Raw genomic sequence first — 12883 nt, forward strand, 5'->3', positions numbered from 1 at the left:
GTGGCTTAGAACCCAATGGGGGAGATTTCAAGGCCAGAGGTCTAACTCAAAGCCATCCCATCATGCTAATCTGTGCCACTGATCCAAGGGCCAGTGAACAAGGGAAGAATATGGATGGCTCCATGCAGCCCATTCCCGCTGCTAGGGATGGCAGCACTATCCCAAGTCTTACTGGTGAGTTTCATCTCCTTAATGGAAGGAATCAGACACACAGTTGGTACTAAGAACTGTGATGGAGTCTATACAGAAGGTGATGCAATGTGATATGACTTGGAAGTCAGGAGGCCAGGGGATCTTGGTCCTAGCTCTGTCTCTGCTACTGAATAGTTGGGTAAGTTGGAACAAGTCATTTCATTTTTATGGGTTCCAGTTACCCTATCCCTCCAAAAAGGAGAGCGAAAATACTCATTTTAACTACTGGTAGATAAGCCAGAAAATATAAAGTGCTTTACAAATTCACTTCTTTTTGAGCCAAAAACAAGTAAGAAGGGAAGTTGCTGACTCTAGGCTGGCCAGATTGGGCCCCAGGCTACTACGCTTCCAAACAGGGCAACCAGAAGCTTGGACCATGCTTCTTTTTGCCTTCCCAAAAAAGCATACATGTTTTCATTCCAGATATTCCACCCACCCATATCTAGGGTCTATAGGTTTCTGCCATAGACACCAATCCTATGGAGTGACCTGGAATTTAGAGGAATGGGTCATGGTACAGCTGTATGGACCCCATATGCTGAGTCAGGAGACCTGGCATCTAACCCAGTCATTAGTGCACTGTGGCCTTTAACACACCCCTTCATATGCCATCTCAAGGGAATGGACTGGATAGTGGGCAAAAACACCTGTGCCTCAGATAATGAAGTGTCTGGGTCTTCCAGCCCCATTCCATCAGTCAGGGACTAAGGGCCTCTGGCTATACTGACCCATCTCCTCGCCTGACCAGGTCCTCTTGATGATGGACTCATTGTCAGAGCTGGAAGGAACTGCAGCAGGTGGGAGTCTAGGAGGCACACTACAGACCATTGGCCGTTGTTTAGAACTGGGTCCAAAGGTGACGAGTTCATTTGGGACTGAAGCCTTGCTGGGCTCTGCTTGGTTCAAGTTGTTGCAGGAACTGGCACTCAGAGGGTTGAGCTCAATGGCAGGCGTGGCTTGGGTGTCGACACCAATGCTCCTAGCCAGGAGGTCTGGGTCCTCCATGGCCACAGGCTTGTGAGACTTGCGATGGCGGCAGTAAAGGAGAAGCATAACAATGACCCCAAGGAAAAAGATGAACGGTCCCACCACTGTGATGATCAGTATCACCTGCTGCCACCAGTCCCCTGTTTTGATCTCAGGAGTGACCAGGCAGTGTCCTTCTGAGCAACCTCTTGCCTCCATTTCACACCTACAGACACAGAGATGGGGAAGTTAGAGGACCGAGTCATTGTACTGCCCATTCATGTCCCCTCTTGCAAAAAGATCTGTAGATAGAGACCCCCACCCTCCGGCCTACTATCTTCCACTTTCCAACAGAAAAGATAGTTATCAAGCACATCAGTGACATGTCAACATCAGACACGCTCTCCATCCTCCACTAGTAAGGCTTGAGCCTCAGCTGTACCCCTACTCTTGACCAGGAAGATCTGGGCTCTGGGCACATCCATTATTTCCCACCAACGAGATCTAGGCAGTGGGCATACTCTCCACAATGAGGTCAGATTTCCAGTCATACTACTGAGGGAGAGGCGTCTGACATACCCAGCTGTCCTCTAGAATAATGTCAGGGTCCAGTCATCCAGCAATGGTCCTGGTATCAGTGGTACCTGCTATTCTTCACCAGGAGATCACAGGAACCCAACATGGCCTGAACTGATCAGTTTCCTCACATTGCGTAACTTTCTCAGAGAAATACCTGAACCATGCAGCCTCTCAGGTCATTTTGCGCTTGGCAGACTGTGGTGTAAGGATCCTAGGAGACTTCTCCCCCTCCCCACCCCCCGCCATGGCCAGCTTTACCCAGTTTTGAAAGATTCTGGCAAAAGCTCCCACCACCCAACTCAGTCCAAAACATCTTCCAGTGCCAGAAATTTCACCACCACTAGTTTGTCATTTGGAATCAAATATTGTCCTCTCCAGTCTCCTCCTTTAAAATGCAAACGCCACTTTCAGACATGAAGCATCCTCCAAAGATGCCTTATGAATGGATGCTACTCCCTCCTGCAAAACAAGGCAGGAGACGGGCAGGAAACGCCAGATGCTGAAAGAAAGGACCATAGGTCAAAAGACGATGTTGGGCGGGGACCCTTCCTCTCTTGGCCTCAGTTTCCCCATATTTAAAATGGTGGCGTGGACTAGATCACTGGCTCTCTTATGGAGATGCCAGGGCCGACAGCAAGGGAATCCCATGGGAGCTTGTTAAAAATAGATTCCCAGGCTCCATTCCTTGGAGATTCCAATTTAGTTGGTCTGGGTAGGGTTCAAGAATCTTTTTTTTTTTTTTCTTTAATAAGTTTCTCTTGTAATTTTTTTTAAAAGCTCCCAAGTTTGAGCGCTATAGAGCCAGGTGATTTCCAAAGCCTCTTGATCTCTAGGATTCTTGAAACGACATTCCTTCCCCTGCAAGCCCCATAGCCCAACACAGCACTAGGCACTGTCAGCGTGCAGTGGGGGCTTGAGACTCATAGCGGTTCCTGTGCCAAGTGGAATTGCTGTACCCAGGCCACTTTTTGAGAAGTCACAGCCCAGAGCAAGAGAACAAAAACTGCAATTTTCAGTTCTTTGCAAAGATCAGAAGCTCCTAAGAAGCTGCTTAGGAATGCAGATTCCTGGGTCTCAACCAGGTAAGTCTGATTCAGTGGTTCAGAGCAGGGGTTGGGGATCTATCTTTTAACAAGGACCTTCCATCTCTGATGCAGGTGGTTGATGAGAAAGGCTTGGATGAGATGTCCCAACACATGGAAAAGACCTGGAGGCCTGGTCACTGAAGCACTCATTCCCTGGCTTCCACTGGACTCAGGGGCCAGGGTACACAGGTCAGTCCTCAGTGGAGCCAAACCTGGGTGAGGAGCCAATTGCAGGTGGCCTCTCCTTTGCTCACCTGTCTCCCGTGTAAGGATAAGGGCAGCTACAGGAAGCCCCTTTGGGGGAGGAGATGCAGGTGCCACCTCCCAGGCAGGGTGCAGAGATGCAGTTTTCCCTTCCTTGTTCACAGTGCTTCCCAGTGAACTGTGGGGGACATTTGCAGACATAGCCTGGGAGAGACAGAAGGAAGGTGAGAGAGCACAGTGACCGAGCAGTTAGGTAGCCCCAGAGTAACACGCCCTCCTGGACCAAGGGGTGGCCTCGGCACGTGTGCAGATTGGTGTTCATGAAGCCATTCAAGAACCATTGATTTATTGAGTGTCTCCTCTGGGCCTGACACCGTGTAGGGTATTGATGCCCTGTGTGAACAAGAACACTTGGCCCCTGTCCTCAAGCAACTTATAGACCAGTAGAGAAAACAGACATCTAAAGAAGAATAATAATAAGGGACAACACTTACTGAGTACTTGGCAATATGCTAGTCATTGTTCTAAGCATCTTCATGTATTAGCTTATTTGATCCTCATGACAACCTGGAGATTGGTTACTATTTTGATCCTCATCAGGGGACAGATACAAGGAGATAGTAAATGAGAAAATGAGGCACAGAGAACTTATGACATTTGATCAAGTTCCCACAGCTAGCAAATGGCAAACTCGAACTCAGATCTAGACAGGTATAAGTAATATCCGTATATTAGTAATTATAATAAAAGTTAGTGTTATGACAAGGTAATTATGAGCCCAAGAGACAGAAAGGGTCACATAAATCAGAGACTACATCAGCCTGAGACCAGAAGAACTAGATGGTGCCCAGCTACAACCAATGACTGCCCTGACAGAGAACACAACAGAGAATCCCTGATGGAGCAGGAGACCAGTGGGATGCAGACCTCAAATTCTCATAAAAAGACCAGACTTAATCATCTGACTGAGACTAGAAGGACCCCCGAGGTCATGGTCCCCAGACCTTCTGTTAGCCCAAGACTGGAACCATTCCCAAAGCTAACTCTTCAGACAGGGATTGGACTGGACTATGAGATGGAAAATGATACTGGTGAGGAGTAAGCCTCTTGGGTCAAGTAGACACATGAGATGATGTGGGCAGCTCCTGTCTGGAGGGGAGATGAGAAGGCAGAGGGGGACAGAAGCTGGCTGAATCAACATGGGGAATACAGGGTAGAGAGAAGGAGTATGCTGTCTCATTAGGGGGAGAGCAACTAGGAGTATATAGCAAGGTGTATATAAATTTTTGAATGAGAGACTGACTCGATTTGTAAACTTTCACTTAAACTACAATAAAAATAAGTAAAATGTATAACAAATAAATAAATTTTTTAAGTTTATGTTATGAAAGGGAAGATGGGGACCTAACTTAGCCTAGAGATTAGGGAAGGCTTCCTGGAGGAGGTGATGTTTAAGTTGAGACCTGAAGGAAGAGTAAAAATTAGCCAGGCAAAAAGGACAGGCAATGAGGAAGGTTTTTCAGGCAGAGAAGAACTGTGCACAAAGGCTGGGAGCAGAGGGTACAGCAGTGGGGTGAGCCTAGTGAGCAAAGGAGAGAGCGAGGAGCTACAAAGGCTGGGGAGGAGGGCCAAAGCAGGACTTTGGACTCCTTCCTAAAAGCAACAGGGAGCCACTGAGAGGTTCTAAGCAGGAGAGCGACATGCTCAGATTTGGATTTTATAAAGATCACTCTGGCTCCCTTGTGGAAGAAGGAATGGAAGGAGAGAAGCTGGAGAACAGGGAGGTAAGCAGTGCAGGAGAAAAGGTGGGTGGTGGTGGGAGACTGGATCAGAGTGATGGCAGAGGGGACAGAGAGAAGTGATGGATTCCGTGGGTATTTTGGAGATAGAGATGCCAATAGGATCAGCCTGGCAAAAACTAGAAAATGGGATACTGCCAAGTGTTGACAAAGACGTGGGTATATAGGAACCCATGCACTGTTGGTGGGAGTGTAGACTGGTGCAGCCATGTTGGGGAGCAGTCTGGCCCTACTAAGTCAAATTGACTATTTACCTATGTGGGTACGTGAATTCCATCCCCGGATAGTGTGTGTGTGTGTGTGCGTGTGAATGAGAAGAAAATCCTTGTTCAGGCTCCATAAGGGGACCTGTATGAAGATGTTCACTGCAGTATTGGTTATGGAGGCGGGAGTTTGAAGTCCACAGTGTCCATCCTTCTCTGGGAGAGTGGAGAGGGAAAATGTGGGTGCAGGCACAGCATGGAGCATTGAGCAGTGATTAAAAGCAACTCATGCTTTTAATGCCATGCATTCATGGCAGTGTGGATGCATCTTAAAAATATGTTGTGGAGTGAAAGTATAAAATATTGTAGGCCAACTGTTGTTAGGTGCTGTTGAATGGATCTTGACTCATAACAACCCCATGTAACAGAGGAGAATTGCTCCATAGGGCTTTCTAGGCTGTAATCTTTAGAGGAGCAGATCACCAGCTCTTTCTCCTGAAGTGCTGCTAGGTGGGTTCAAACTGTCAGCCTTTCAGTTAGCAGCCCAGGGCTTAACCTGATTCCTACCAGGTTAACATAAAAAATTTGAACAAGTGATGAAGAGTAATATCCATTTTGCAAGAACTCATTTAAAAGCTTTAAATGTTTGCCTCTGGGGTTGAGGGTGGGGAAAAGAATGGGATATAGGTCAAAGTGAGTAAGAAAGAGAGGTTTCCCTGCAGCCATGATGACACTAAGGTATGGGATTAACTCAACTCTCTACACCTGAGGCCCCCATTTATGCTCTACCCCCAACCAAAACAAAGAGGAAAGATGGATTAATGAAGGAGAAGGATGACTCCTGGTTCCCACTAGGGTAGACTTAGTAGATCCCAACCCATGACCTGCGAGATGGTAAGGGAAAGAGGGAAATTTAGAATCAGCAGGCAGGAGTTCACTATTGCAATCTCCACCCAGAACAAGCCCCTCTCACTTAAAAGCCATGTGACCTTGGGCAAATTCCTTTCCCTCTCTGGGCATCCCTGACACTGCCTGGCAGTTTCCTCAGCTGTAAAATGGAACTCTATGGCTCTCCTCTCTTCTTCCCTCATGGGGGCATGGTGAAGGAACATGCTTTGGAAACTCTACAGTGCTATACAATTGCTGGTTCAACTTGTCAGAGTTATCTGAGGAGCCTCTGGGCAAAACCTTGGGGTCAGCCTACCCTGCCCTGTCCATCAGCCCTTACCTGCTCCATGGGTCTGGGAACACTCCCCACCATTGAGGCATGGATTCTGTCTGCAGTCATCACTAAGTGGACAGCACTGGGTGAGGGCCTGCTTCTCCAGCAAGTGGGCCACCTTCCTGCCATGGACCAGCAGCTCCAGCACCTCTCCATTGACCATGACAGCATCCAGGCAGCCTTCAAAGCCCTGGGAGACATTTTGGGAAGACTGCGAGAGGACAAGACTGCCCAACAAGAGGTCTCTTGTAGGCCCCAGGCCCTGGCAGTTTTCTGGGAGCACAAGGGAGCCGTTGCCTGCGCCATCAACCCACAGACCAATGGATGTGGATGTCTTCTCCAGCTGGATGGAGTGCCACTCTTGGTCATTCACGGGGCGCTGGGAGAAGAGGTTTCCATGGAAACCACCTGGGCATCGATATTCCAGCTGGAACACTCCACCAACCAACTAAAAAGAAAACCCACATTTGAACAAACTATAATCTTCTGATTTATTACATTTGTGTTTATTGTCAGTCTCCACTCTATACAACGAAAGCTCTAAGAAGGATTTTGGGGTTGTTCACTGATAGACTTAAACACCTAGACCAGTGCCTGTCATTATCATAGTAGGTGCCCAATAAATATTTGTTGAATGAATTCAGTTCTAACTAGCTGCCAAAGTCTGCTTTCTCTTTGTCAAAATGGAAGATTGGCAAGTGTGATAAAGGTCTTAAAAACAGGTGAGAAAACGGAGGCTCTCTATATATTAGAAGGTCTGAGAGACCATTGAAAGGAAATTAATATTTCTCCCATTTTACCTAATGCTGGACCTGCCATCTCTAGCATCCCAGTGGTAGCTGCCCACCCTTCCACTTTGGGAAACACTGGTCTATTACTCAGGAAGAGTGGTAAAAGCCCCAGTGGGAGGTGGCCTTGCCCATCTCTGTTTCTGTCTTCAGAGAGTCTCTTATGCCACAGAGCAGCTAGGCTTCTGGTTGTCCACTGAACGTACATTTCCAGGTGGCATGGCTGTGGCACTCCAGGGAAGGGAAGTCCTGTGTCCTGGCCTAGTAATCACACCCAACATCCCTAAAAACCATGCACGGATTTCTTTGCCAGAAGCTGGCCTACTTGACTGTCCTCAAACCACCTCACCCTGCCGTTATGGATTGAATTGTGTCTCCCCAAAATATGTGTTGGAATCCTAACCTCTCTACCTGTGGATTCCATTTGAGAACAAGGTTTTCTTTGTTATGCTAATGAGTCCATTATCAGTACAGGGTGTGTCCTAAACCTAATCACTTCTGAGTTATAAAAAGAGCAGATTAGACACAAAAACAAGCACAAATGGGAAAGATAGATGCCATTTGCAGATGGCTAAAAAAACCAAGGATTGGTGGAATACACAAGGATCTTACCCTAGAACCAAGAGAGACAGCCTTCCCCTATAGCTAGTGCCCTGAACCGTGAGAAAATAAATTTCTGTTCCTTAAAGCCACCCATTTGTGGTATTTCTGTTTCAGCAGCATTAGGAAACTAAGACCCTCCACCTCTACCCCACCCCTAGCCTGGTTAAAAAAAAAACACCTGGTAGGCTATGTGAAACCTCTCAGGCCAGCGGGGCCTTACCCTCAGGGAGATGGACACTGTCCCGTTGGCGAAGAGCACAACGGCCTGGGGCTGGAGCGTTTTCAGACGGAAACCAACGTGCGAGCTTTGGGTCTCTGGAAGATGGTAACGCACGTAGCTCTGACCGCTGAACCTTACAGCGGTACCTGCGAAAGCAACAAGAGGTGTTACCTCCACGTAAATTGGTCCCCACAGAGCACTTGAAACCAACTTTGTCTCATTCAGACCTTGGGTGGCAAGGAGGGTGTTGCTCATACTTTATAGATGAAGAAACTAGGCTAGGGGGTTACTTGTCCTGGGTCACACAGATAGACTGGGGCCACCACCCTGTATACCTTCCTTTGGCCGCTAGGACCCCTGCATTGAGTACTACGCTGGGTCAGGTACTGGGAGCTCAAACCATTAAGAAAACGAGAACCAAGCCAGAAATGTAATCAACCAAGTCCAAGTTTGGAATAGCAAGTATGGAAATAAAAGTTTTTATCCTACATAGTTTCTAAGTTATTTATGACATCATTTGAGGAAGAAAGAGGTACAGTTGGAGAAGATTTTGCACATGTATGTGATTTAAGGAGTCCTGATGGCTCAATGGAAACCCTGGTGGTGTAGTGGTTAAGCGCTATGGCTGCTAACCAAAAGGTCGGCAGTTCAAATCTACCAGGTGCTCCATTGAAACTGTATGGGGCAGTTCTACTCTGTCCTAGAGGGTCACTCTGAGTTGGAATCAATTCAAAGGCAATGGGTTTGGTTTTGGTTTGGTGGCACAGTGGTTAAGAACCTGGCTGCTAACCAAAAGGTTGGCAGTTCGAATCCACCAGCTGCTCCTTGGAAACCCTATGGGGCAGTTCTACTCTGTCCTGTAGGGTCACTATGAGTTGGAATTGACTTGAAGGCAGTGGGTTTGGTTTTTTGGGTTGGATATGATTTAAGGCAATTGGATTTAACTGGATGGACCCATAAAGGGCCAGCTAGGCAGGGGGTGATGATGAGCTAAAGACCATGTCTTTTTCTTTCCCCAATGTTTGAGCTGGTCTAGTGCATCAGCCTTAATGCCTGAGGCACTGGGGTGAGAAACTGAGCTCCTGAAGAGCTTGGGGAAGAGCTCAAGCTTTAGAGTGGGGTATACCAGGATTCAACCAGCTTTTTATTAAAAAAAAAAAACAGCTTTTTATTAAAGACTGTATCATTTCAGGCAACCCAGTACAATCCCCATACTTCAGTATTTTGTATTGAATTGTGTTCCCCCAAAATATGTGTTGTAAATCCTAACCCCTATACCTGTGGTTATAATCCCATTTGGGAATGGGTTTTCTTTGTTATGTTAATGAGACAGTATTAGTGTAGGGTGTGCCTTAAATCAATCTTTTTTGAGATATAAAAGAGATTAAACAAGTAAGTGAGCAAGCAGAGATGGGAAAAAAGAGATGCCAAGCCACTTGAAGACAGCCCAGGAGAAAAAGCTCAAAAGAGAAGAGGACCTGCCTCCAGAGCTGACAGGGAGAGAAAGCCTTCCTCTAGTGCCAGCACACTGAATTTGAACTTCTAGCCTCCTAACCGTGAGAAAATGTCTGTTTGTTAAAGCCACCTACTTATGGTATTTCTGGTATAACAGCACTAGATAACTAAGACGCTTAGTTTCAGCTCTACTTCATAGGATGGTGGGTGAGGATTAGTGTAGCCAACATAGACACAGAGCATGGCATGTAGCATGGTCCTATAGCAACAAATGCTACCATGTGAATGACAGCCACCAATGATTGGGTGCCAGCCACGGACCAGCCATAGGTTGTTTTTGTTGCTGTTGTTGGGTGCCATCTAGTCAATTTCAACTCATAGCGACCCCATGTGACAGAGTAGACCTTCTCCATAGGGTTTTCTAGGCTGTAATCTTCATGACAGCAGATCACCAGGTCATTTTCGCAGACTTGCTGGGTGGGTTTGATCCACTGGCCTTTGGGTTAGCAGCTGAGCACTTAACTGTTGTACCACCAGGGCTCCTTAGCCACAGGTTAAAGGCTTTTATATCCATTATGTAATGTACTCTCCCAACTCCAGGAGGCAAATGTTATTATTTTCCCTATTTTATAGATGAGAAGCTGAAGTTCAGAGAATCTTAGTAACCCACCCAAGTTTACACATCTAGTAAATGACAGAGTTGGGTTTGAACTTGAGCTGTCTGCATCTAAATCTTAAGTTTATAACCATTAAAAAAAAAAAAAAAACCACTGCCGTCGAGTCGATTCCAACTCATAGTGACCCTATAAGACAGAGTAGAACTGCCCCATAGAGTTTCCAAAGAGTGCCTGGTGGATTTGAACTGCCGACCTTTTTTGGTTAGCAGCCGTAGCACTTAACCACTACGCCACCAGGGTTTCCTTATAACCGTTGGGCTATAGTAATAACAGTATTAGTAGTACCAAAACCAAAGCAGTTGCCGCTGAGTTAATTCCAACTCATGAGGACCCCACGCGTGCAGAGTAGAACCATGCTCCATAGGGTTTCCAAAGGCCGTGACTTTTCAGAAGCAGATCACCAGACCGTTCTTCTGAGGCACCTCCGAGTAGACTTGAACCTCTAGCCTTTTGGTTCAAAGCCAAATGCTTAACCACTTGTGCCACTAGGCAGCCTCAGTGGTAGTAAAAAAAATGAGCACTTGCTGTGTGTCAGGCACTGTTTTAAGCAAGCACTTGATATATAATACTCATTTAATCCCCACAAAGCCCAAAGGCACAGAGGATTTAAGTAATTTTCCAAAGGTCACACAGCTAGTAAGTGGTAGAGCTTGGATTTGAACCCAGACAGTCTGATGCCAGAGTCTATACTCTTAACCACAATGCTAAACTGCCTCTTGCATTCTTATTTTCAAAATTCCGAAAAGCGGCAAAGAATAGAATGTTACTCCATGACTAGATTTTAGGAGGTCACTGCCTGTCTCATGGGAGTCTGTGGCCTTTAGCCTTGTTAAAACTTCCCTCTAACTACCCCACCGGCCCTCCCTGGGATCCCCACCCATAAAGGTAGACAGGCTAAGCCCAGCAGTGTTGGAGGTTCCAGGGAAAGCCCGTTCCTCACCATTGCAGGAACAGTTCTTCTTCACGTGGTGTCGTGGGGTCAGGATGCTGAGCCTGGCTGTGCTGTATGTGGGTCCAACCTTGGGGTCCAGGTGCACTGTCTCTTGGCAGATTTGCCCCTGGCAGCTTGGCCCCTGGCAGGGCACCACAGGCATGGCTGACCTCATCTGAATTCCCACTGAGTGCTCCATCTCCTTGGCTGAGCGAGTGATGATGGATGCCAGCTCCTGGAGCTTGTAGAAGGTTCCAGAATGTCCCTCAAAGACCAGGAGCACATCCACACCGGCCATGGCCTCTGCAGGCTGAAGGCTGGCCAAGTGGATGTTGGCTCGCTTGATGTCCAGCTTGTTGCTGAGGAACCTCTGCAGGTTCCGCCAGTGGTCACTCACCAGCTCCTCCGGGGTGAGCTGGTGGAAACCCATCCACATGGCCTGCTGCAGAGCCTCCCTCCCCACATGCCACACATGGACGTGGACCCCAGCAGTGGCGGTGAACGTTCCATCACTGACGGTGATGTTGAACGAGTAGCGGCCACTAGGCAGTGCCTGGGCGGCAATAATCTTGCCATCGGGGGCACCCACTGAGAAGCGCCTGCCCAGGGTCTCCTCTCCTGCCAGGCTATAGGTCAGCGTGTCCTGGGGGTCTCGGTCAGTGGCATGGATTTTACCTACCATGCCACCCTGGAATTCCTCCTCCCCGATGGTGATGAAGATCTCCAGAGGGAGGGCAGAGGGTGGGTAGTGGCTCTGTTCTGTGACATGGACGCTGACAGACGTCAAAGAGGAGAGGGGAGGGACACCACTGTCTGACACCTGTGAACAAAACCAATGCTGCCGTTACCCACAAGGACTCGGTACTCTCTCTGCTACCATTGAGGCTGGGCCTCAATGTTGTAATCAGTTGCCATTGAGTTAATTCTGACTCACGGTGACTGCATGTGTACAGAGTAGACCAGTGCTCCATAGAGTATTCAAGGCTGTGACCTTTTGGAAGCAAACTGCCAGGCTTGTCTTCCAAGGCACCTCTGGTGGGCTCCAACTGCCAACCTTTCAGCTAGTAGTTGAGCACATAACCATTTGTGCCATCCAGAAACTTCTGGGTCTCCTTGGGGAGCCACACATCTAACCCCACACCCAACTTGATGGCAGGCTCAGTATACTGTTGCTTTAAAAGAAAAAAAATCTAACCCCAAAGCACTGGTATGTAACATATACTCTCTGAAGTTTTTGTTGAGAATGGAGGCGAGGGTTACATCCCACACCACACAGTAGAACATAACTCAATTTCCTCATTTGACCTCTCTTTGAGCCTCTTCTTAAATCTCTCCAGCCCATAGGCTTTGACCTCCTTCCTCTTGAAGTTCCTTCATCCTGACCCCATCTCTTTCCTTGCATCATCAGATGTCTCTTAGAAATTCCAGTGCACATCCTGACACGGCTCGTGCTCAGCCTGAGAAGATTCTCTTTGGGACTTCCCTTTACTCTAATGTGATTGAGGGGTCAGTCAGCAAATATTTCTTGAGTACTTTCCGTGGGCCAGCCCTCAGCTAGGCACTGGGGATATGGCCGTGCTCTGAAGAAGAGAGACAATAAATAAGTTACCAAATATATAAGAGAACGTCAGACTTTGATGAGGTGCCCTGAAGGAAATAAGCAGAGTGACGTGAGAGAGAGAACTGAAGAGACCTCATTTAGATCAGGTGGTAGGAAAGGTGTTTCTGAGGAGGTGATGTTTGAACTGAGTACTGAAGGATGAGAAGTGAGGAGAGGTAACAGGCAGAGGGAACAGCAAGTGCAAGGGCCCTGGGGTGGGAAAGGATGTGGGGTGTTCAAAAAAGAATAGACAGGAGGCCACTATTGCCAGAGTGAGTGGGAGAGGGCAGAGGGCGGGAGATGAGCTGGAGAGGTAAAGAGGGGCCAATCACTGATGAGCTGAGGAGCACATGGTTGGA

General features: G+C 47.7%; 1 protein-coding gene across 1 annotated transcript in view; it reads right to left on the bottom strand.

The window, feature by feature from the left end:
• The window catches only part of FAT2 (FAT atypical cadherin 2), a 103994-nt gene that overhangs the window by 2100 nt on the left and 89011 nt on the right, over positions 1–12883 (bottom strand). Inside the window, exons 19-23 of the mRNA XM_049874148.1 lie at positions 10934–11744; positions 7862–8007; positions 6257–6698; positions 3077–3230; positions 921–1384 (exon numbers count right to left, since the gene is read on the bottom strand). Coding sequence (XP_049730105.1) covers positions 921–1384; positions 3077–3230; positions 6257–6698; positions 7862–8007; positions 10934–11744 — 2017 coding nt within the window. The remainder of the gene's footprint in view (positions 1–920; positions 1385–3076; positions 3231–6256; positions 6699–7861; positions 8008–10933; positions 11745–12883) is intronic.

Source organism: Elephas maximus, chromosome 2, assembly GCF_024166365.1.
Source record: "Elephas maximus indicus isolate mEleMax1 chromosome 2, mEleMax1 primary haplotype, whole genome shotgun sequence".
NCBI classification, from domain to species: Eukaryota; Metazoa; Chordata; class Mammalia; order Proboscidea; family Elephantidae; genus Elephas; species Elephas maximus.